The sequence below is a fragment of the Miniopterus natalensis genome, chromosome 11 (assembly GCF_054644295.1).
Source record: "Miniopterus natalensis isolate mMinNat1 chromosome 11, mMinNat1.hap1, whole genome shotgun sequence".
Taxonomy (NCBI): domain Eukaryota; kingdom Metazoa; phylum Chordata; class Mammalia; order Chiroptera; family Miniopteridae; genus Miniopterus; species Miniopterus natalensis.
Genome location: NC_142091.1, coordinates 59,702,351 through 59,728,219, shown reverse-complemented (window position 1 = coordinate 59,728,219; position 25,869 = coordinate 59,702,351). Strand labels below are relative to the sequence as shown.

Here is a 25,869-nt window from a genome sequence, read left to right as displayed (position 1 = left end):
GTTCTAGCAGTTGGAGACCACTCCAATAACTTCATGGCTCTGCTTCTAATACAATGTTTCTGTCTGGAATACACATGCACATGCACACATTTTATTTTTTTAATAGAGCAAGTCATCTATGAGACCCAAATTCCTCTTTCAGTTATAAGATATGTTGGGAGTTCTGGTCACTGAAGTTCCTCAAAAATTACTGCACAATACGCAGGGATTTTTCTATGACTTCTTTATCAAAGAAGTAGTAAATTCATACTAATTTATCTGAAAACACTTAAGTCTAATGCTAGAATTCTAATCTAATCAGTACATTTGTGTATTGTATCACAGTGAATTTTTCAGTAAAAACTCCAAACATTTATCTTTTATATTACATTAACACATATTTAATACATATATTTTCTCCTTAACTTTCAAAGCTTAAAAGTCAAAGAACTTCCTCTCTCTAGATCCCATAAATCATAACTGCTATCATTACTCAGTACTAATTTTGTATAAAAGAATAAGCTTTTTAAAATCAAGTAATTCTCCTCTAAAACAAAAGGTCTCTGGGGCTCTGGCTGAGTCAGGCAGGGGAAAAGCAATAAATAGGGGCAGTGGGGGGGTGAGGCACTAAGACAATATATAGCCCTTCTAACACAAAATACCTGGAGAGAGAAGGGGTGCAAGGCTGTGCCAGAGAGTCAAGAGTCTAAACAAGGTCATGGCTTACTCTCTTTCACTCTTGGGTGTCTGAAAGAAAAATTACCCAGGAAACAGGAGAGAGGTCCCAGCCTCCTGGGAAAAGCAGCTACAGTCATGATAGAGTTGGGGTGGAGACACACAGCAGTCAACCATTCAAAAGCTGAGTGCTTCCTATGAAACTCAAGATAAAAGCTTCTTTGATTTATAAACTTGCACTTATAAATACAAACTCTCAAAATAGAATTCAGCGCATTTTTCAACAAGTCTTTTCAACAGTGATACACAATAAATATTCTTCCTTTTGGAATCTATGCTATTAAATAGAAATGTACTAAAGGACCATTTTCCAAAGCAACATTATAGTTGAGAATAGGTATTCTGAGTGGAGTAGCTAATACTGCTACGGTAGGGAGCATACGTGCTAGGATCTAACAAGGATCTTACTGAGGACTGCATCATAGTAGGGACTGAAGACCATCTTGTTATAGTTGACCAGGCGAACAAATTTAATAGCAACCTCCTCCAGCTCTTTGTGGACTGGACCCAATCCCCCAGGTACTGTGGGCAATGGTTTCTGATGACCTGAGGCAAGGTAGGTTTCTAAGAAAGTCAGGATTCGGGAATCTGTGATAGAAAAGAAAGCAGTGGGTTGTTTCTTGTTCAGGGTGACTTTACAAACTTCTGATTATGCTTCAGTTTTTAGCTTAAAAATCACCTTTTAAAGGAAGTCTTTCCTGACCACCCCCTAGATCAGGTACCCATAGCACCTTGCACTTCTGAACAGTCATCACATTTGTAATGTTTCCTCTCCCCCACTAGATGGTTCGTTTAATCAAAGTAGGAACCATGTTTACTGTGTTCATCATTCTCTCCCCAGCATCCAGCACAGTGCCTAGCATGGAACCTGGCCCCTATAAAAGCTCAAACTACATGTGGAAAGCAAAAACAAATGTATAAATAAATAAAGGGAGACCAGAGTATCAACAGGTTCTGCTCTCAGAGGAGCAACCCATACTGCGACCAACATTAGCCACTGTGGAAGATCTCATAAAGAGTGGGATGAAAAATAAAGCAGGAATTACAAGTTCAAAAAAGAAAAGAGCATTGTTGGCTTGTGATATGTCTTTTCCCACTGAGCCCCTATGAAAGAAGCATGAACTTCCTTCGTTAATGCCTACAATGGAAGGCTGTGGAGTTGGGGGCATTTGTAAAGTTGTCCTACTCTGAGGAATAGTTTAAGTTGGTGCTTTATATTCCATTCCTTTCTACAATGCTTCTGTACTCTCCTGTGTGTCCTTATCAGCCAAAAAACTGTGTGTATAAGCCACATTTCTTATAGATTTCTTTACAAAAGCAATAGGGATATTTATATTGAATGGGCTTTTTCACACTACTTGCCCACACTCTGCCCTGGGGAACCCTCTCAGGTGCAAATGATGTCCACCCTTCAGAACCCAATAACACTGACAGAGGTACTGCTAATTGGATCACCCCTGTTCCAAAGTTAGTTTGTTTTTCTAAGGTTCCCAGAGCTGGAAGCTTCACCCAGAAGTGGAGGTTCTCATATCATTCCTACCTGAGGGCAGGTTTTTATCTCCATGTCTATAACCGGCTGTTACTAAAGAGCCAGGATAGCAGGACAAGGAGCAGCTCTTCAGCCAGTGGTCTATCTACAAGCACTTTCCTGCATCTCTACCAAGGTCGATGATATTAATCTTGATGATCCAAGGCCCAACAATATCTTCGAGAGGCTACTCCGGGGTGACGCACAGGGGAAACTGTAACCAATGCAGGGCTGGGATAAAATGATTTTTAAAAAACACTAATCTACATACCTCTTTTTTTGTAAAATATGAAAAAAAGTTAAAAATATTCTTTTACTAAGAATAATAAAAAAAGGTCATAGCATTAGAAGCAGGACCACCACTGATCCAGCCTTCTACTCTAATCTGAAATCTAATAACCACGAATCATTCAGCTTTTGTTGGAGCAGGCTTTTGAACCTAGGCCTGTAATTTCAAAATCAGAGCCTTCAGAACAATGATGGCCCCTTGCTCTCTTGCCCAAACCTTTGCCTCCCTACTACCTGCCTCCCCAGAAACGTACCCATGATCCTGCGGATGGGGTCATCAGGACTGGCCAAAGCCTGGATCTGGCCCTTGAGCACGGTCTCCTTGTCTGTGGTAAATGAGGTGAACCCACACAAGGAAAGGCAGCTGCTCACCTCCAGGCAGACTTTCTCCCCAATGGTAATCAGGGCATCCTTCAGATGGAAGGAGCTTAAGCAAAGAGAAACAAGAAGCCAGAGAAGAAAAAACCTATAAACAAAGTGCACATCTGCCCATGCCCTGAGAAAAGTCATGATAACCAATTCACGAACTAATGTGTTCAAAGGGAATGTTTATGATTCTGTTCCTTGCCCCTAACCTCTCGGGCTGTGTACACCTGACTCAAGGACTGTCTCTGTCCCCTCTCTGCTTTCCTTCCCTCTCCCCACTCAACCCCAGAAAGGATAGTGGGAAGGGGAGAACTCAGATTACATCAGGACCAACAACCCAAAACCCAACTTATTGCTAGCATCTGTGTGGTGAAATAAGCCTGGATTTATGAATATCTTGAACATCTCTGGAATACACAAGAAACCAGAAATTCAGTAGCTATGGGACAGTAGTGGGAGGGAAACTTTTCATTCAATATGCTTTTTCCCTTTTTATTTTCAAAACATGTGACTGTATTAACTACTTTAAAAGAATAAATAAAATTGAAACCTAAAAGTTAAGAAAATTCGATTCTGTATTTCCTGGGACCCCAGGCTCTCCTAGAGTGTCTGCTGGGAGCCCTCCTGCCAGTGGATATTCTGTGAGAAGGCAATTAATTGCCATTGCTCTGGGTCTAGATTCTTTGAATGGCAGAATTAGTGGGAGCAAGTGCACAAGCCCTGGGACTTACCACTCGCACCAGCTTTGACTGTCAGTGTGACTGTGGCTGTGTAGGGCTGGAATCCTAAGGAAGCGCCGAACAGGGCCCCTCTTATCAGTAACTTTGACAGAGCAGTTCTACTGGAGAGAAGCTGGGTGACAGCTCAGAGTTACACCTGTACAGTGTCTCAGGCTAGGCCTCAGCTCAGCAAACACCTCCTGGCCTAAGTCAAGACTACTGAACCCCTCGTCACAACATGTGGACATGCCCCTCACTGCACCAGACAACAGCCACGCTTTGTGCTAACTCAGCAGTAAAATTCCTCCTTTTGTAAGGATGAGAATATGTTTGAGGACATTCCCCTTGAAGAATCCTCTAAACTGGACCTTATCAGACCTTGTTTACTTAAAACCATTAAAAAATATTCTACATGCTGTAAACCACATAAATCACCAAATCTGACTTCACCACAAGAGCAGTTACAGCAGCTGCCCTCAAAAGTGCAGATCAGTTGCTGGCTGATAAAATAATCCACTTTATACCCACCACAAAATGTCTATGAGAAATGTCCAAAGGACAGAAAACCTTAATCACATACATGCAACTCTGAGGAATATGGCTTCTCACATGGACTTTCCCTGGGGCTTATTGTCCAAACTGTTAGTTGGTTGTGAAAGCAATTCAGTGAGTAGCAAACAGTACTTTTTATGAAATAGAATAGAAATACCAGAGTGTATTAAGCAGAGTTAGAGTAAGTTTCACTTTGTGTCTAAGTGTGTACTAGATCACAACAGAAAATGAATTTCTTACCATGGGCCCTGGTCAGAAACATTTGAAAGCTACTATCCTAGGCCCTTGCGAAGCCTAGAGTTGATTCTAACTTTGACTGTGTGACTGTGAACAAATTCTGCTGGGGTAGGGAAAGTTGGAGAAAAAGGTTTCCTCTCGGTTCCTAGAGAGTGGCCCCAGATTCTGCCTTACACTTAGAGACCCCAGTTCAGTCTACTCTCTGCCACCCACTGTCTCCCATGCATCCATTAAAAGGTTCTCTACACAGCTCTTAGCCACTTACGGCAGATGCATATCTGTCAGCAGAATCTTCACGATCATCTTAAGTTTCTCAGCAAAGCTCGCCTGACTGGAAATTCCTGAGGCTGCCATGCTGAATGTGACCAGCAACACGGCCCCCAGGATGGTCAGTTGCTCCAGCTGGAGCTGGAGCTCTTGAAAGCGAGGTTGGTCCATCAAAACTGTCTGTAATGAAAACAACAGAAATTATCCCTGAGCTGTAGATTCGGGCTGGCCAGCAGAGGGCGGTGGGGCCACAGCCCCCACACATATCTCTGAAGTTTCCCTACCTCAGAGTTTCTAGTCATTTCAGAGCCATAAAGGAATCATGTGTGAATTACCCTTCCTTGAAAAGACTGCAGTAGAACACACGCATCAAGAACATGAGACAGACTGGGTGTGAGCCAGACTCCGTCATTTAATAGCAGCAGCATAACCTCACGCAAGGTTTTTCAACTCAGCGCTATGCAGAATGAGGATTCCTACCTCAAAGGGCTGTTTTAAAGATGAAAATAGACCATGCATATAAAGTGGCTGGCAGAGGCAACACTCAATCAAGAGAAGTTATATCATTAGATAAGAAAGGGTAATGAGGTACAGAGTGAGGGTGACCAACTCATCCCAGTTTGTCTGGACTGTCCCAGTTTTAAAAATGAAATTCCCAAGTTCTGTGAACCACCACCACCACTGTAAGAGTGAAATGCTCCATCTCGCTGGCTCCATGTGTGCAAGGTTGCTCCATTCCCAAGGCCTTCAAGCTAATGACTCTTGCTTTGCGCAGCATACAAACATGCTAATCATTAAAGGAATTCGGCTCGTGGCTGGAGTTTTACAAAATCAGGCTCTCCCACCTTCCATACCCTTAATGTAAAAGAAGGCTAAACTCTGTACTCTCTGAAAGTGGATTTGAGGATTAGGTCTCCCATCTTCTTAGTTGGTGCCTTGTTGATCAATAAACTTTCACTTACTCTAGACTCTGACATTTTGAGTTTTAGCTTTTCCAAGCATCGGGCACACAGACTTTGGACCGGAAACACCACCCTCCCCCCAACACCTACCAACACTCACACCCACACACAACAGTCCTGGGCAAACCAGACAGCTAGTCACCCTCTCTGGCACCAGAGTGAAGGAGGGGAGAAAGTCCTTGAGGGCAGAGCCTACGCTTATTCATCCTTCGTACCTAGCAGAAAGGAGGCTCTCAAGATTTGGTAAGTGAATAAAGAAAGAAAAATAAAGAGTAAATAGAAAAATTGGGAATGACAGATAATAACCCAAAGCCTCCTGGAAAGCAGTCAGTGGTGAATTTCCATGACTGTGCCCTTGTGTTAAGGATACCCTGGGTCCTACCAGGGCAAAGTCCCCTGTGTGGAGTGAGGGAAAGAACAGTAGAAAGACCAAAGGGATATGACTTCTGATCTTAGTTTTTACAGGTTAAGCAAATAAACTTTAACGGCCGGTTTTGCTATAAGAAACTGACACACCAAATCAAGACAGTAACAATTTGGGGTCTTAGCCCAGAATTCATCTTAACAAGTAAAAACTGTCCTAGAAGACTGAGACTACTGTAAAACACAGATGCTTCAATGGACTTCTCATCCGCCTCTTTTTTTACTTCATTTTGCTAGACAGACAGCAGTGTCCTTGCTTTGATGCCTCCCAGTAGTATGCATTATGTGAGTTTAGGATGCAGAAGATTCCCAAAGATCAATTCCGAGAGTAGACATCTGTCCCCAATGAAAATACCATTCTCCTCAAAGCTCCCTTTTTTTAAAAAAAAAAATATGTTTATTGACTTCAGAGAGAGGAAGGGAGAGGGAGAGAGAGAGATAGGAACATCAATGATGAGAGAGTAATTGACCGGCTGCCTTCCGCACACCCCCCACCGGGGACCGAGCCCACAACCTGGGCATGTGCCCTGACCGGGAATCGAACCTCAATCTCCTAGATCACAGGTTGACACTTAACTGCTGAGCCATGTCAGCTGGGCTCACAGCTCTTTTTTAAGGCTGACAACTGCCCTCCAGGAGAGAAGAAGCCACTATTCAGAAGGAACTACTCCCTGCTCCATGCCCCTAATTCAGTACCCTCTTTAGAACCTTCTCTGGAACAAAATACAGAACTCAGAGGTGAGAGGTGGAACCTTAGGCTTCCAATATCCTGAAAACAACAATAAGGAACTTAGAGATAAAGATATTTAGAGAAGTAGCAGCATCTGAGGCTAGAGATCAGAAGCCAGAGTGCCCTCAAAAAAGAGGGGGGAGTCTACACACCAAACCAGCTATTACATGCAGACAAAATGGGGAAATTCTGTGTTAGTCATCTTCTCAAAGGACTACAGCAGTTAGAAGTGCTTACTGTGAAAAACATAAAAAGAAAAGATACTGCTGTGCACGGAAGGGGAAGAAGTTTCTTTAGATAAAACTGAAAGGCAACATCACCGCTACCGTTTAATCAAGATGAGTAACAACAGGATAGCAGTTCAGCAGCACAAGCTGGAAGCCGCATACATTGCTGATAGGATTGTAAGGTGCACAGCTACTTTGGAAAACAGTTTGGCAGTTCCTCAAAATGTTAAAGTTAAGAGTTACCACATGACCCAGCAACTAATCCAAGGTACATGCCCAAGAGAACTAAAAACATATGTTCACACAAAAACTTGTACACAAATGTTCACAGCTGCACAATCCACAATAGCCAAAAAGTGGAGACAACCCAAATGCCCATCAACTGATGAGTGAATAAGAAAAATGTGGTGCAGCGATAAAGCCTTAAAAGAAATGCTGACATGTGCTACAACGCGATGGATTCTGGAGACACTATGCTAAACAAAATAAGCTAGACACAGAAGGACAAATACTGTGTAATTTCACTCACATGAGGCATCTAAAGTAGTTAAAATCAGAGATGCGAAGTAGAATGGTGGTTGCCAAGGGCAGGGGAGCAATGAATGAGTTTCAATGGGTGAAGATGGAAAAGTTCCAGAGATGGATGGCGGTGGTGGTGGCTGCCCAACAATATGCATGTACTTAATGCCACTAAACTGTACACTTAAACATGAAAAACTTTGTAATGTCTGTTTTACCACAATAAGAAAAACACAACTAAAAAAAAAAAGAATGACGTGCTGACTCATGCTACGACATGGACAAACATTAGCCTTAGTGAAAGAAGCCAGACACAAAGGCCGATACTATATGACTCCCTTTATAAGAAATGTCCAGAACAGGTAAATCCACAGAGACAAAAAGTGAAAATATTCTGAAATGAAATAGTGCTATGGTCACGTTATTCTCTGAATATACAAAAAGCCACTGACTTGTACAATCTAAAGGGGAAATTTTGTGGTATATGAATTATAGCATAACAAAACTATTATTTTTAAAAAGTTCAGCAGCACAAAAAGAAATGAGCAGTTAGCCTGCTCTGGAGCACTTACCTCAGGGAAAGGTCTGTGGAGGTGGTCCCATTTCAGAAGCTTCAGGTAAGCACAATTCTGGACAGCAACAGGATTTGGCATGGTTGGGATGGGACTGTCCCCAGAGTCAGGGGCCCCTCCCCCCACTGGCAGGGCATTTTTATACTTCTGATTCATAAGGTCATCTGCGGCTTCTCCCAACCACTGGGTGACGAAGTCCAGGGAATCTGTGAACAAGGCTGTGGACATTACTATGACCATCAGGAGGGATGCTTCCAGGAATGACTTTAGGGAAGATCATCCTGGAGGTGTAGTATAGTACAGAATATGGACTTTGGAATCAAACACAACTTAGTTTAAATCACAGTATCACTAATTACTGGCTGAGTGATCTAAGGCAAGTCATAATCTGTCTGAACATCAAATTCCTAAGATAAAGAAATGAATATCACGTCATAATCTGCTGTGAGAATGAAACAAGATCGTGATCTATAAACCACCACCTAGCCAGGCCTTGACATCTACAGATGTTCAACAAACCTTCCCTCTCTTCTCTCCCTCCCAGGCTTTTCCTTGTCTAGATCTTAGTCTCAAATCAATCTGGTTTACTATCAGCCTTGAGTGAGGAGAGCTCCGTCACATGTTTGATGTGTATTATATAGCATTTGGAGCACTGTCAGGGACACCTCAGCTGTCTTTTTAAAATTTTTTTAAATTTATTGATTTGAGAGAGAGAGAAAGGAAGGGGGGAAGAGGGGGAAAGAGAGAGAGAGAGAAAGAAACATCAATTTGTTGTTCCACTTATTTATGCATTCACTAGTTAATCCGTGTATGTGCCCTGACTGGTGATTGAACTCACAACCTTGGTGTATTGGGAAGACGCTCTAACCAACTGAGCTACCCGGCCAGGGCCCTCAGTGGTCTTTCATTCACCATCACATCTCCATACTTTTCTAAGCTGAGTAATGCACCAGGGGCTCTGAGGGAGGACACAAGAGAAAGAAAATGAGGTTTCTGTCCACATTATCTGAGCAAAAAATTCCTCCACCAGGTCCTAGAACGTGTTGTAACTCTGCCAGTGGAGTCCACCTAAAAACCAGTGGGCAGCCAAGGCCATGGCTGGAGTTCACTCCTCGTTGCTGCAAGAGGACACACCTCTGCTTCTGTCACCACAGTGACCACATGAAGTTCTTGGTTCTGAGCTCCGCTCTTGCTTTATCCTTCTGTCAAGAGCATTCTCATAGTCCTGCAGCTTTGGGAAACCTTGGCTTTTCCACTGTGAATAATAAGTACTGGACTGACCAGCTCAGGGAGCAGTACCACCGCCCTGCAGCAGTGTGTCCCTCGCTGGGCCCTGGCTCACGTTTAGGCTCTAGGGCCTGTCAAACTGCAGCCCTGGATGTCTCCTGAGGGGCAGTGCAACACTGGTTGAGAAAGTGAACTGTGTGGTCAATCAGTTCTGGTCAAAAATCTCTCAAATCTATGTCCACATCTGTAAAATGAGGTTACAATACAGGGCCTACCCCACAGGCTCAGTGGGTGAGGGTAACGTATGACAGTGCACATGCGCCCTGGCACAGGCCTGGCACATAAGGAGCACTCGACAATCTTCCTCTGGTGCTGACACTTCTCCTCTGCTCTTTCCTTCTCCTCCTGTCCCAGCACCATCTCGAACTTCTCTCCCTGGGGCTGAATGAACTATTGTCGTCAGGCAAATTCACAGTCTATGCCAAGATTATCACTTTCACTCTGTGACCAGTAAAGTTATGATGGGAATAGTCATAAACTGGATGTGAAGACTGCAATTTACCCAGAAAACAGCTGCCAATGCAGAGACCCCACAAGCACCCTAGGAATGCAACACAGTTTTGGATTCTATAGTCATATGTTTTCCTGCAGCTGTCTGGGAGGCTCATAAAAATAGGACTTTTTGGGGTCTGAAAGCAGATTTATGAATATGAAGCAGAAGCAAAGAGAAATTTTTTGATGTACTTCACAGAGAGGAGGGAAGTAAATTCAACGATCACAAGAAGTTCGTCATGTTTTAAAATCAAGGCCAACTATGAAATTTATCTCAAACTGGTGTCATCATTAAAGACCTATTTAAGACTTTTTCATTCTTTCAAATTTCTATTTTTATATCCCACTTATATTTCTCTTGCTTGTCAATTAAATTTTCTTTTCAAGTTCTAATGTCTTGTGCTTTTCTTTCTTCAAATAAGACTATTATCATACTAAATTTTAGTTTTGTTTTAAAAACAATATTGTCATGCAACAAGCTACCACAACTAAAATGAAAAAACACAGATGACAGAAGAAAACCCCGAAACATTAAACATACTTGGCTGCTTCTCCAGGAGCTCCTGAAACTTCTTCCTTTCATATTCAACCGACTGCTGCATGAGATGTGGCCTAATGCTACTGACAGCAAAGTTTGCCATGTCCACTTTCATTAGGTCCAACACAGAAAAAATTGCCCTAAAAGAAAAAGATAAAAGGATTTAGGACTGGACACTTGTAAAGTAACATTGTTTTAACAAAAAGAGGTGATCTGAGTGTCTTATCATCTCCAAAAGGGTGGCAAGATAAGTTAGAAAAATCATGAGAAAGTAGATTAAGAAAAACAAATTTAGAAAACACAAAAGCTTAAATAATAGTTTGAAAAGACTATGAATTTTTAAGCTGCCTTCTGTCCCCGCCCCTTGCCCCCAGGCAAACAAAGCTTCTCCAACTGCCTGTCTAGACCAAATGCACTGCTTGGCTCTGGGTCAGCCTTGTTGGCAGCGACAGAGGAAGGAAGGAGTCCAAGACTTGAGGTAAAGGCGCACAGAACTCACCTCCTGGTAGCTATTCTCACATAGGTTAATTCACTTTCCTAGGAAAGAAAGATAATTAACTCTCCTTTCTCCTCTCCTCCTACCTCAGTCTCTCTCAGTTTTAGGACATGCTTTACATTCTAGTTCTGGTGGCATAACTGCTGTTTCATTTTCTGAATGTGCCTGATGAGCAGACGTGACATAGTCAACCCATCTAAGAACCTATCTTTAGGAAAGAACCTAAAATACAGATGAAAGTTTTGTGCACAAAGATATTCATTGCAGAGTTAAATAGTAAATAATTATAAAAATCGAATTGTCCATTTTAACCAAAAGATTTTTTAATTATATGCAAATGAATATTTTGCAGCCATTGAAAACGCTTACAGGAAGTTTTTAAAAATAATGTAAGTTTGTTATAAAAGGGCAATGCAAGAAATTCTTGTGGTGTTGAAACTGTTCAGTATCTTGAATGTGGTAGCATATACACAAACTTACATAGGTTATAAAATCATATAAAAATTAATACACAGCCCAGCCAGGAGTGGCTCAGCAGTTGAGCATCGACCTAGGATCCAGGAGATCGCGGTTTGATTCCCAGTCAGGGCACATGTCTGGGTTATAGGCTTGATCCCCAGTTTGGGGCGTGCAGGATCAATGGTTCTCTCATCACTGATGTTTCTTTTCTTTTTTTTTTTTTTTTTAATATATCTTTATTGATTTCAGAGAGAGGAAAGGAGAGGGAGAGAGAGAGATAGAAACATCAATGATGAGAGAGTCATTGATTGAGCCCACAACCCGGGCACGTGCCCTGACTGGGAATCGAACCCCGATCGCCTGGATCCTAGGTGGATGCTCAACCGCTGAGCCACACCCGGCCGGGCTCATCACTGATGTTTCTCTCCCTTCCTCTCTCTGAAATCAATAAAGATATATTTTTAAAAATAAATTAATTTAAAAACAAATAAATAAATAAAAATGAATACACACACACACATATATACACACAAGTAAAACAGGAAAGCTAAGTGAGATCAGTAGATTGTATCAATGTCAATATTCTGGTTGTGATACACTATAATTTGCAAAATGTTTCCATTGAGGGAAACTGGGTAAAGAGCACTATATTATTTCTTACACCTCCATGCAAATATACAATTATCTCAATGACACTTTCAATTAAAAAATAAGTGGCCCGGCCAGCGTGGCTTAGCAGTTAAGCATCAAACTGTGATCCGGGAGATCTCAGTTCGATTCCCGGTCAGGGCACATGCCTGGGTTGCGGGCTCAATCCTCAGCAGGGGGGGCGTGCAGGAGGCAGCTGATCAATGACTCTCTCTCATCATTAATGTTTCTATCTCTCTCCTCTCCCTTCCTCTCTCTGAAATCAATAAAATATCAAATAAAAAAAAAAGTGAAATGATTAGTATAATGTTAACAGAAAAAGTCAGGCCAGCAATGCCCACCACGAAGTCTCCTTAGTTTCAATTTAACATTCAAACTTACAAGACTGCCATAAGCCACAGGCTTGGCATCATTTGTTCACACAGCTTGCCAACAGGGCAGCATCAAGCATTCCTCTTCAACAGGCACACAACTCAGACATGTGGGAGCCACTGGCTTAAAAACCTTGGGTGCTAATATATTTTGTAACAACTCTACAGCATGGATTCTAGGGTCTCCACCAGGGGCACATCCAATTATAAAAGTTATCCCACTAAAGGAAGTCCAGTGTATGGTGTCCCATGCAGTATTTATAGTTCATTATCATTCCTTTCAGTCCAGATGTAATTTACCAATCAGAGGTCACTTTCCCCATAAGTAATGTTGCCTAGTACCATTCTGATGCATAACACCTTTATCTGTTCACAGAAACACATGGCTAAGCAGTTAACCAAAAGGTGGCATCAAGTCAATTCTTTGCCCGTATTAGCATAAAAATTATACAAATTTAATCATAATTATATATATTTAAATATGAACATGCAAAGGCCAAAGAAAGTTAATATAAAATATGTTAGTTAATAGGATTACATTAAAGTTAAATTTATTAAATATCTTGTTTGTATTTTGATTATGTAAGAGAACATCTACATACTTAGGAGATGTTGAAATATTTAAGGGTGAAACGTTACAACATCTGCCATTAACCCTCACAAGGGTCAGGAGAAAAAAATACACGTACATGCATACATACTCATATATATAAAAAGAAAGCAAACTGGGAGCCCTGGCTGGGTGGCTCAATTGGCTGGAGCATCATCCTGTACACCAAAAAGGTTGCAGGTTCGATACTTGGCCAGGGCACATGCCTAGGTTGCAGGTTCGATTCTCAGTCGGGGCGGTACAGGAGGCAACCGATTGATATCTCTCTCACATCGATGTTTCTCTCTCTCTGTCCCCCCCTTCCCCTCTCTCTAAAATCAATAAAAACATGTCCTCAGGTGAGAATTAAAGAAATAAAATAAATAAATAAAATACAAAGAAAGCAAAATGACAAAATGTTAAAAACTGGGGGATCTACATAAAGGATGTATGAGTGTTAATTATACTATTTTTGTGACTTTTCTGTAGGTCTGGATTTTTAAAAAAACATTAAGGTTAAAAACTAAAACTATATATATTAACATAATAATAGTGATTGTGCCTTTTCGGTAGTAAAATTATAGGTGAATTTTTTCCTTCTTTCTACCTTTCTATATTTTATAAAATGTTTGTTTTTAAATTTTGTTTTTAAATGCATGAATGTCTATACTCGAGGAAGTCTAAATTTAAAAACAGGCTCTGTGTTTTAGGTACACTTGAGGTGATTAACACAATTCCCATACCTGAAAAGGGTCACTATTTCCTTAATGTCCTTTAGTTTCTTAACTTCCTCATCTCGAGCAGGTGCACACAGTGTCCCCATCATGCCAATAATGAATTCTGCCAGCTTGGAAATGTCGAGGGCCCCATTCTCTGCCTCCTGCTTTATCAGCTCCAGATCCAAGACTTCTGTAATCTGGTTTCTCAGTCTAGTGTGACCAGGCAGCAAGAAAGATAAGAGAGTCTGCAAAAGAGCACAGCCAAGTTTAATCAGTTTCTTAGTCAGACATCATTTTTTATTATATATAAAGGAACTAATATGTACCAGAATGAGAACCTATCGTTACTATAATGTTGCATATATTTTAACCCCTTATTCAATAAATCTACAGAAAAGCATGTTTACAAATCATTTAGACTAGCTACTTAAGTTTCCATTTAAGCTCTAGGTAGCACTCAACTGGATACAACATGAATAAAAGTGAGAAAAATAAAACACATTCATTAACAAGAGCCTGTGGACCAACCACAGATGCCGATTTCCACGGATACATCTCTTCTTTGATACTACTGCTAAAGGTATTGCAAAAACAGTCCTACCTTTCACTTAATGCCTTCTCTATTCCACAGGTTGAATCACTTTTGGCCACTATAAACTGACCATGTCTATACCTGGTCTATACCATGTCTATACCTTTATAAATCACCTATATGTAATAAAATAAATTTTCTTTACATAATTCTGTTTTTCAAAATATTAACTTTTTCTTCAGCTACAAAACATTAACTTTTCAAAATATTAACTTTTTCTTCATCTTCAGGTAATTATAGCTTATTTGAAATTTTAAAAGGGGCATTAAGCCAAAAATACTCCTAATCCACATTTCAGCAAGTAATTTAACTTTAGTCTTCCAGCACAGTAACACAGAGAAGTTGAATATCCCTAACACACCACGAAAGCAGCACAGTTTGCTCTTCATCCTACCTCTTTGATCTCCCCGACAAGTTTAATGGCATGGTCATATGTTGGGGGGTCTTCGCTTAGCTGGACACTCAAGCAATCCCAAAAAGCTTTATGCACAATCTCCTTTACTCTCTTTTCCAAACTAGAAGCAAATGAGGAGGGAGGAAAAAAAGGCAAAAACAAATAAAATATTTGAGCCTCAAGACATTTTTATTAAAACAGCTTTTTTCGAACTATAACTTACATACTTTTGTAAAATTCACCTGTTTTAAGCATACCATTCAAAGATTTTCAGTAAATTCATCAAGTTGTGCAACCATTACCACAATCCAACTTCAAAACATTTCCATCACTTCAGTAAGACCCCTCTTGCCTGAGTCTTGTGCCAGGTTCCAAAGATGTCATTCCCTGAGTACAAGCCATTGAGCTTGGACACCTTGCCCCCTACCCTTGACCCAGCTGAATATGACATATCTCCAGAAACCTGAAAGGTGCAAGCTGAGAGGATGGCCAAAAGATCCCAGCTGAAAAGGGAGTACCTGCTTCAGTACAACAACTCCAGCAGCCGAGGGCCCATCAGAGATCCTGCTTTGACTCATTAGACCTAAGCAAGATTAGCAAATATCTACCTCAATTTCAGACCCACTCCCAAGACCTCACTCTTAGGAGTTGTGATTGGAATTGGGTCCTACTTCTTCTGATACTATGTTTTTAAAATTGATATACAAAAGAAAAATGTATCCAGGAACAAAAATTGGATCAAACATTTAACATCTCACATTAAGTCTAGCATGATGACCATATGTATTATTGTTTAAATAAATCTTCTATTAATCATTAAAAAAAAAGGTCCCTTGTTCCACTGCCCAGTTCCACCCCCAGCCCCAGGCAATCACTAATCTACTTCCTATCTCTACAGATTTTCCTTTCCTAGATGTTCCATGTAAATGGAATTGTACAGTATGTGGACTAGTGTTTGGATTCTTTTACTAGGCAACATGCTTTCAAGCATCATCATCCATGTAACATGTATCAGTGACATGATCCTTTTTATGATTGAAAAATATTCCATTACATGGATATGCCAAATTTTATTTATCTATTTATGTATTGACAGACATTTAGGTTATTTCTACTTTTTGGCTATTATCGAATCACTTTCAAAAACACAAATTCTATGCGTTTAGGGTGAGAAATTTTTAAAAAATTTGAATAAAGGGAAGATTTACCAGACAGGCTTAAACTAATCACATACCTTCTTATTTTTAATTAGTGATTTATTTCAATAAGTACCTCATTGGAAAGAATAACTTTCAACTATTTTGACAGATGGCATTAGTCCAATTAACAACATATAACAGTGCCATATGATAAAAAGAATACTGGAAAGTTTAGAGCTGTTAATTTTTAGTTTTCTGATACCATCACATTTCCTAAGGTATTTATGATTAAGTGGTTTAAGATAACAGTTCAGCATGTATATAGGTTGAAGCACTTTTTATTTCCTAAAAAATATCTTATTCCCATGTGATATATGACACAACTGCTTAGATGAGGTACCAAACTATATCATCTTATATTTAACATCTCATTAAAACTAGTAATTATATCACGAGAGCAAAACAAGTAATTCTTCATTATTAATGTCAAAAAGTACTATCTTTGCAGAACACATAAAAATGTCGTGAAAGTCTTATTTAGAAGCCTATTGTAGGAGATATTAGAACTTGCCAACCCAGCAGACATTCCTTCTCCTTTCTTTTTTTTGTTAACCCTCACCTGAGGAAATTTTTTCCATTGATTTTTAGAGAGAGTGGGGAAAGGGAGAGAGAGAAACATCAATGTAACAGAGACACATCAATTGGGGCCAGGGATCTAACCTGCAACCCAGGTATGTGCCCTTTACCGGGAATCAAACCCAAGACCCTTCAGTGCATGGGACGACGCTCTAACCACGGGTACACCAGCCAGGGCCCCTCCTTTATTTTTCCATTGCACTTTCACAACTATAATGGGCAACAATATTTCTTTCTTGTGACAATACATTTTTAAATGCACATTTTAGATTCAATATGATATTTGCCAGGTGCTAGGGATACAGAGAATAATGCACAATCCTTGTCTATGTAGAGTTTACAACCTGGTAAGGAACACAAGAAAATCAACTACTACAGTACAGCGTAAAAGTTACAAAAACATGAATGAAACAATGCAATGAAAACACAATATGAGGCAGCTAAATCCTATAGCGAAGGGAGAAGCTAACATGAAAGATTCCCACAGGAGATTTCCAGACCTTTTGTTTACATTTTGAAGGATCAGTAGTCCTTCCATCTGCTTTCAAACTCTAGTAATTCTTGGTATAGAAATATTTTTAGCAACATACAAAAGGAGAGGTGTATTTGAATAGTGACAAGTGAAGAAAACATTTCCAGAACTGGGAAATGACAGTACAGTGGTACCTGGGTTTCAAATGTAACCCGTTCAGGAGACCGTTTGAGTTCTGAAACGTTCGAGAACCAAGGGATGCACAGCCAATAGCTAGGCCTCAGGATCTTGCCCTCAGCAGAAGCCGTGTGGCATGTTTGGCTTCCGAGGCGTGCTGGGAAACCGAAGTGTTTATGTCAGGGTTTACGGTGTTCGTAAACAGAAATGTTCGTCAACGGAGACATTCAAAAACCGAGGTGCCACTGTATTCTACTAAACAAGTAACTCAGTAACCGCCTTACCTGTCTTCTGGTAGTTCAACAGGTTTAATCTGGAAGTCTCCATTTACTACAATTTCATGGGCTAGAGCCATGTTAGTGACTCCTTTTGCTGTCTCTAGAAGCTCTTCTACTGTCACAAAACGAGGAGGACTAGCTGTAACAAAAAAACCCAGTGTAAGAGATTTGCTTCTCTAGACTAGAATTTCTATTAAAGTAAGGAGAAGGAAGTGGTTCTGGTACCAGCTAATAATTTTGGTTATGCCTCTAATTATGAAAATATTGTGGGAATTTCAAACAATAAATGTATATTATTTTTTTCTTTTAACCTACAGTCCCAAAAGCAGAAATCATTTACAATACTCAAAACACGGTGTGTTTTTTAACTAAGGCTAGTCAATGAACAATTATTACAATGAATGAACTGAGACTTAGAAAAACTTTCATAGACTTTATTTACCGATATGTTGAGAGTTTATTTCCTAATTCCTTTGCCTACCCATTCTAAATGACAAAAAGGAGTTGCCAGATTTAAGATTTCCTGTCTCATTCTGATGAGCAGTTTACATTTTGCTCCACCACTAAGGCTGTGCCATCACTCAATCTCCCCAAATTAAAATAGCAGCAAGTACTTTAGGTGCCAGGCGCTGTTTAAACAATGCTAAAACCACTACCCTTTACAGATACCAAGTGAGAATGTGAGTTCTAAAGCTGACCAATGAAGAAATTAAGAGGGTGTGTAACTCAAGAACTTTGTAGAATGCAGGCTCACTGTATCAAAACCTTGATTCCTCTCTGATTTCTTCCTTTCCACTGCCCTGATACCCAAGTCCTGTAGATTTCACATCTGTATCAACTGCGGCAATAGCCCCATAACTGGTCTCCATAACTCTCTCTCCTTTGATAAAACTTGAGATTTATCTTCCAAAAAGAAAATTCTCATACAAATCTCCCCAGGCGTTCTGAGCCAAGGAACACTGGGTAATTCCTGGTTTTTTAAAAGTCTATGATAAATACATACATTTGTTTGTGTATCAATAAAGCTGTTTTTAAAATAAAGTCCATGAAAGCAGTTCTTTAGCCTGTAACAGAATTGGTGGCTGAGGGGTGCTGTAAAAACAGATTGCTGGGCTCTCCTCTCAGGGTTTCTGATTTAGCAGGTCTGGGGTGGGGCCAGAGAATCTGCATTTCTAACAAGTCTCCAGATGATACTGATGGTCACAGAAATTGTACTTTGAAAAGCACTGGCCTAGAAGATGACAATACTAATTTTATGTCATATGACAGGATCTGGGCTTAAAATGAGATAATGTCACTGGTTTGCACAGGGTTTAATAGTTACAAAGATCTTAAGTTAGTGAAAAATAATTTTCCTTCCTCTTTTACTTTTTTCTTTGGCTCATCAGAGAAAAGGGAACTAGCCCCAGCCAGTCTGGCTCAGTGGTTAGAGCGTCGGTCCACGGACTGAAGGGTCCCGAGTTCTATTCCAGCCAAGGGCATTTACCTCAGCTGCAGTCTCGCTCCCAGCCCCGGTTGGGGCGCATCTGGGAGCCAACCAATCGATGTGTCTTTCTCACATCGATGTTTCTCTCGCTCTCTCTGTCCCTTCCACTCTCTCTGAAAAGCAATGGAAAAAATATCCTCGGGTGAGGAATAAAAAATAAAAGGGAACTAAATCTAAGAGCTGGTCACACCCTGTCTGACCAAAAATTTTTATTTGGTCACATAATGGGAAGTTGGGAAAATGCAACAAAATTCCAGGAAATATTAATGACAATAATAAAAAGTTGCTTCATGAATATTGAAAAAAACACAATAAATTTCCAAAATCAAAGCCCAGATAGAAATTCTCAATATTATTATTATTTTTTAAATACATCTTTATTGATTTTAAAGAGAGGAAAGGAGAGGGAGAGGGAGAGATAGAAACATCAGTGATGAGAGTCATTGATCAAACCCACAACCCGGGCATGTGCCCTGACCAGGAATCAAACCCCGATTGCCTAGATCCTAGGTCGACACTCAACCGCTGAGCCATGCCTGGCCGGGCCTCAATATTATTAAGATGTCAATTTCTGCCAAATTGATCTATTGATAAAATGCAACCCCAAAGTTCCAACAAGATTTTTTAATTGCCAAAATGATTCTAAAATTTCTATAAAAATGCACCAGACCTACAAAAGTCAAAATCATTTTGGGAAAAAAAAAAGAAGAAAGTTGGAGGACTCACACTAACCAATTTCAATACCACTGTAAAGCTACAATAAACAAGACAGTGTGTTCTTGGTATGAGGACAGACATATATAACAACTGAAAGAGCAGAAGATCCAGAAACAGACTGATAAACACACACACGTCAAGTATACATGTGGTTAAGGCAAAATTTGTTGTTTTTAAATCAAATGGAGCTAGAACAATTAGGGAGCAATGTGTAAAAAAATGACTCTCGCCCTGGCCCGTGTGGCTCAATTGGTTGGAGCAGCATCCTGTGCACCAAACAGCTGCAGGTTTGATTCCCAGCCAGGGCACAGGTTGTGGGTTCGATCCCTGGTCACCAGTGTGGAAGGCAACCAATGTTTCTCTCTCACATTGTTTCTGTCTCTCTTTCCCTTCCTCTCTCTACAATTTTTAAAAACATATCTTCGGGTGAGAATTAAAAAAAAAAATTACCAAAGGAAAGGGCAAAATTATAGCGACAGAAAGCAGATCAGTGGTTGCCATGGAATAGGGGAAGAGGGAGAAAGATTCACGCAAAGGGGCAGAGAAAATTTTGGGAAGTGATGGAAATGTTCTAGCAGCTCATGATTGTGGTGGTAGTGACATAACTGTAAATGTATTGATCAAAACTCATCAATCTGCACACTTAAAATTGGTGAATTTTATTATATAGTATAAATTATACCACAATAAAGTTGATTAAAAATTTGAAGGCACTCAGTAGAGATTTATTAGATATACAATAATTATTAAATTTCTTCAAGTCAGTGTTTTCTGTTACCACTTATCAAAAAATGGAACTCCCACTGTGGTATATCAATACCAAGCATCAGGAGTTATTAAACTATGAGTTCTTAATCCAAGTTTTGTTTTAACCTTGGTTTTGCAAAAATCTCCAAATGTAAGATCGTCTTAAATTTATGAAAATAACAGAAATACAACAAGTTCTCTTAGTAATAAAACAGGGCCCACCAATGCTTCCTATAATAACACAATGTTAACTTTCATCTTGGCCGCTGACATGCCATCCAGACTGAGGAAGACCTGGAAACTTTGGAGCCACATGAGCTAGGGCCACAGCTGCATCAGCAAGAACGGGAAGCCCCTGGGAGGCTGAGGGAATGCTGATGACGTGCATTATCACAGGATTAACTTCAACAAATATCACCTGGTTACTTTGGTGGCACTAAAGAGGAACTAGGGCTTCTGCCCAACTGTGAACCTTGATAAACTGTGGACCTTGGTCAGTGAACAGACACAGGTAAATGCTGCCAAAAACAAGGCTGGAGCTGCTCCTATCACTCGTGGTGCAACTGGGCTACTACAAAATTCTGGGGAAGGGAAAGCTCCCAAAGCAGCTTGTCATCATGAAGGCCAAGTTCTTCAGCAGAAGAGCTGAGGAAAAGACTAAGGGTGTTGGGGGGGTGGGAGGGGTGCTGTGTCCAGGTAGCTTGAAGCCACATGGAGGAAAGTTCATTAAATGCTCTGAAGTGCTTTTCCAGGGGGAAAGAAAAAAGAATCCTATGTTGACTAACAAATTACCTGGAAGGACCCTGATAGCTTTAAAAGAAGTGCACCTCAAACACAAAAATGCTTGTACTTCTTCCAACTATGAGAAATTACTGATCATCTGCACTTAAAAGAGATAACATCAGCACTGACATTCTTAGACTATGACATCCCCTCTTAAAACTTCCATTTTTGGACTCACTTCAAAAAGTGTAAGTACTCTTAATAAAAGACATGAGTTGGGGCAACTGCTGGGAATTTCTGCAAACTACCACCCTTTCATCTAAGAGGCCCGCTCCTGCCAGGGATCTGAAGTGACTTCACCACATAAGTTCAAGAATCTGAATCCCCTCAACATGTGGGAAGTCAGCTCCAGGCAATGAACCTAGGGTGTGGAGAAGTCACTCTCATTCAACCCCTCCCCCTTTTTTTAACCTGCACAAGCACAGTCCTGGCTGGAACCTGCCTCAGACTTTCAAACACTCTTTTAATTAAAGCTGCAATTTGTACTCTACCCTCCTATTTTTCAGAATACTTCAGAGAAATTGGAATGTCACTGAGGCTGCAGGAAGAAAGAAATATTCTGGACATTGTTCTAAAATTGTAATTTCTCATGTAATTGAAAACCCACAAGTGACGAGGTTACCAGTTAAGAAACTGTTACTGTTCTTAAATGCTAATTATTGACAATGTTATCATATTATTAGAACCTAGCTGATGGTCACATATACAATGAAGCCTAATACAAATATCCTCTGAAAATGATAATATTGCTTCCAACCAAAGTCAAATTTGCTTACAGTGAGGTCTTTGCACTCTTTGGGTGCTAGGAGAGCCCGACTTTGTTTTTTTCTGTAAAGCGTCATCAGAACCTTCCATAGCAGCTTCAAAGCCTTGTTCAGAATCACTTGATCTTGATTTTCCTGCTTCATTTATATTGGACTTGTCAAGGTTTTCAGACATTCTCAATTAAGTTTATTCACTTTCCTTAAAAAAGAAAAAAAAATGAACCTAGGAGAGAAAAAAAAAAATGAAGCAAAATGTTCTAGCTTTGTCAGTGACTAGCAGCAGCATGACTCTAGGAAAATCATTTAATCTCTTTGGGTTTCAGCTTTCTCATCTGTAAAATAAATAGGCTTGCTAAGATCTTATCTAGCTACAACACTCTACTTCAATGATTAAACAGACACCTGTAAAATGACACTTGTTATTTATCAAATTTATGGACCTGTACCTCTGAGAGAGAGTAACACGTTTGAATATTTTTGTCCCGTTCCTGAGTACCATGTCATGAGAACACAGGGCTTTAAACTGTTAGAAGATAACACTATAAACTGCCTGCTCCTATTTTAATTCAAAGAGTGATTCAATTCTTAAATTCTTTAGTTTCATCCCTGAGCACTGGTAGGAAAACTTTGGAGATAATGCTTTTGATCAGGCTTTCCAAGTGAACATGCTGGGCTGGAGTTGGTTTCCTGATCCCATTATGTGAGTAAGATACCTGGGATGACAGAGGGAAGGTAGACTCTGATGAAGCATTTAAGAAGAATGTGTGGGGCAAATACTTTTATTAACTTCTTGCCAGTCAGCAGAAAAGGATGGTGAGTAAAGCAGGGAGTTGTAAATAACCATGATATATGTGGTTGGGTGTGGCTTTTTTTTTTTCCTCTTTTTTTTGCGCTGATTAGAATAGAAATAACACATCGGTTTGGGCCAGTTAAAGGCCTGGAACAGTAACCACAGTAAATTTCCTGTCAAGTTGTTCCCCCCACCCTAGTTTTAGAGTTCTCTATTCCTAAGGTGTTTCCAACTAAGGGAGAAGAAAGACATAATGTTCCTGCATTTCCACTACTGAAAATAATTAGTATTTGCATTATTAGCATTTGAAGATCACAAAACATTTTCATAAACACTAGTTAGACTTTATTACTACACCTGGGAGATAATCCAGAGATCAAAAGAAATGTCCACTGCTTCTGGGAGGTATGGCAGACTCTTTTCTGCACATTAGAGAAGAATCAATCACTTGATATAATAACCTGAAATTTTAGATACCTCCATTAAATAGAATGAAGTTACTGGAATTTACATTTTCAGGCCTATATTATTAATATGAAGATTGTTTCATTTTAAAAATTTTATTGTATTTTCTTGGAAGGCAGACTGCCAAATGCAGTGCCCCATTTGGATGTGTCTGGAGTCTTAGAAGCTTGACTACCCTACATTCTCCTACAAATGGACCTTGAGAGCTTGTTTGGAGGTTCTAGGAGGGGAAAGCAGCTACTCATATACCGCTGACCCAAGAACAGTGCTGTCCTCTATCGGGGAAGGTCGTCTTCTCGGACCTAGAGTGAAGCTTAGGGAGAAATGCATGTGGAGCGGTGAGGGAGGGAGGGAACACCTGCCTAGACAGCCAGATTAGCTGAATCAAGCCTCGCGATCAATACAGTGACCTGTTACAGCCAGATCACACTCACATCCTGAAGACTGCTTGAAAGCAGTTCCCCTTTACCTTCCAACATCTCACTCTAGACACCAATCTCCTCTCAGTCCTAAACCCTATTTGGCTCTGGAAATGCTCCAAGACCCAAAAGATAGTGTTACCAGCATATCTTACGGGAAGGGACAAAGGAAAACACTTCTAATTTTATACTCTGCACAGGCTGGGAATGAGCTCAGAAAGGATGAAGTAATTCATTCTATGCAGTGAGGGGAAAGGGCAGGATTTCCAGATCTCTGACATGGCGCTCAGCTAAGGAGACTAACCCATCCTTTTAAGATTCGGCTCAAGTCCAAGCTCCTCCAGGACACTTCCCCAACCTCATCAATATTTGGACCTTTCTCTGAACTCCTGTAGGACTGGTTACTAGACATCTGGCAGTCATCCCTGCCTTAAATCCAGTTCAAAATATACTTATTTAAATAGTAATAGGCCCGGCTGGGCATGGCTCAGCGGTTGAGCATCGGCCTGGGATCCAGGAGATCGTAGTTCGATTCCCAGTGGGGGCACATGCCTGGGTTTGCAGACTCCATCCCCAGTCGGGGACGTGCAGGAGGCAGCCAATCAACGGCTCTCTCATCATTGATGTTCCTATCTCTCTTTCTCTCTCTCTCTCCCCCTCTCCCTTCCTCTCTCTGAAATCAATGAAGATATATACATTTTTTAAAAACAAAAAATAAAAAATAGTAATAGAAAGATGAAAAGGCATGGTCTAGTCTGGGAGAGGCAGGCTTTGCTACAAGGAAACATAGTGAAACTTAAGCCTTAATGGCATTATGAAATCACTAAGGAAGCAGAGCAGAGGGAGAAACTAACTCTGCTTGGAAGGAGAGTCCAATAACCTTCCCAGAAAAGAGGACATTTGAGCTGGTCTTGCTGAAAAAAATTTGGATTCCATACAATTTAAAAACATGTCTGGAGCGGGAGAGGAGGGGAAAGAGGGTCACTTCACTCAGCACTAGCTGGAGGCACAGGAAAATGAGTAGAAGAAAGAGGCAGGTGACAAAAGCAAAAACATAAATTGTGGCCAGACTGTAAAATTGCTAGTTTTTATTTTTTTAAAAACCCTTCACCTAGATTTCCAACGCAAGGGCCAAGACCCACCCTAGTCCCCACACAGGCTGCAAACATCTGCACGTGCACCCCCAGGCGGTGCGCGAAGGCTCTGTGAGGTCAGCGCGTGGGGCCGCGCTGGGCGTCGGTCGCGGGCACCCATGGGTTCCAGTTCTCCACTAGCTGGGTGACTTCAGCCTGCTCCTCTGTAAAGGGCAGCTACACCCTACCTGCCTCTCAGGTTTGGGGGAAGTTTAAACGACAGAACTTGCGTAACACACGGCGCAGAGCCGGCTCCGCGCGGATGGTAATGAGGTTCCGGGCCTGCAGGGCGCGTTCATTCAACCACCGCCAGCCCCTGCTAAGCCCAGGGGCCCGCGGGCAGGAGGCTCCTCGCACCCGCCGCGAAGACCGTCCCTCTGCGCCTCGCGCCGGGCCCGAGCTGGGGCACGGGAGACGCCCCAGCAGAGAGGGGCTTTCGGCGGAATAACGGGGCTCGGCCCCCCCGCCGGGAGCCGCTTCCTCGGGCGCTCAGAGCCCCTCACTCCCCGCGTCCGTAAACAACCGTTTGGGCTGGCGAGGGAGTGGCCCGGCGGGGGGCCAGCCAGGGATGCTGGGCGCGCTCGCAGGACGGCCTCGAGGGGTGGGACAAAGGCCGCGCTAAACCCGCCCGCGGTCGCGGCCCCTGCCTCGCCTCCACCCGCCATCACCGGGACCTGACCCGACGGGAGAAGGCGAAGAATTGCCTGTGATGTCGACCTCGCGCTTCCAGCCTCCGCGCCCTTTTCCCTCACCTGCCGCGGAGTCGGCGTTCTTCCTGCTGCTGCTGGGGCGGGGAATCTGGCTGGGCAGGCGCCGCTGTGGAGGCGGGGAGTGATGCGCGGCGGGCGGGGCGGTTCAGCCTCTGCCCCTCAAAGGCCGCATCCCTCGCCACGCAGCGAGCCGTCCTCCCCGCCCGGCTCGGGTGGGCAGCGACCGGCGGAGTCACTCCTTAGCGTCGGGAAGGGGGAGGCAGCTCTTAACCTGGAGACGTAACCCCCACTCGTGTAGGGCGGCGCCATGTTTGCGTACGGAAAGGTGGGGGGCGTGGCTCAGAACGGGGCCGCGCCATGTTTACGTACGGAAAGGCGGGCGCCGCGGCCGGGCGTTTCCCTCAGGGCGGCGGCCGAGGAGCGCGAGGTAGAGGAGGTGCGGCGTCAGGCAAGTGAAGAAGAGC

The 25,869-nt window shown here is 41.7% G+C and overlaps 1 protein-coding gene and 2 pseudogenes across 3 annotated transcripts; 2 read left to right on the top strand and 1 right to left on the bottom strand.

Moving 5' to 3' along the window:
• Positions 1 to 754: 754 nt before the first annotated feature.
• TCP11L1 (t-complex 11 like 1) lies at positions 755 to 22,125 on the bottom strand. 3 transcript variants are annotated; one of them, XM_016206192.2, is made up of 9 exons: positions 21,901 to 22,125; positions 17,398 to 17,530; positions 14,690 to 14,810; positions 13,728 to 13,948; positions 10,425 to 10,561; positions 8,105 to 8,310; positions 4,670 to 4,851; positions 2,785 to 2,957; positions 755 to 1,302 (listed from the first exon to the last, which is right to left on the bottom strand). In XM_016206192.2, the coding sequence occupies exons 1-9, from the start codon at positions 22,061 to 22,063 to the stop codon at positions 1,100 to 1,102; spliced, it is 1,539 nt and encodes a 512-aa protein (XP_016061678.1). In that variant the 5' UTR covers positions 22,064 to 22,125; the 3' UTR covers positions 755 to 1,099. The 3 variants fall into 3 exon arrangements, with proteins under 3 accessions (XP_016061678.1, XP_016061679.1, XP_087677929.1); XM_016206193.2 differs by having other exon boundaries at positions 17,398 to 17,526; positions 21,901 to 21,981; XM_087821803.1 differs by lacking the exon at positions 2,785 to 2,957.
• Positions 15,067 to 15,452, top strand: LOC107531963 (NADH dehydrogenase [ubiquinone] 1 beta subcomplex subunit 4 pseudogene; annotated as a pseudogene).
• LOC148092039 (large ribosomal subunit protein uL15 pseudogene) lies at positions 20,613 to 21,231 on the top strand (annotated as a pseudogene).
• Positions 22,126 to 25,869: the final 3,744 nt, after the last annotated feature.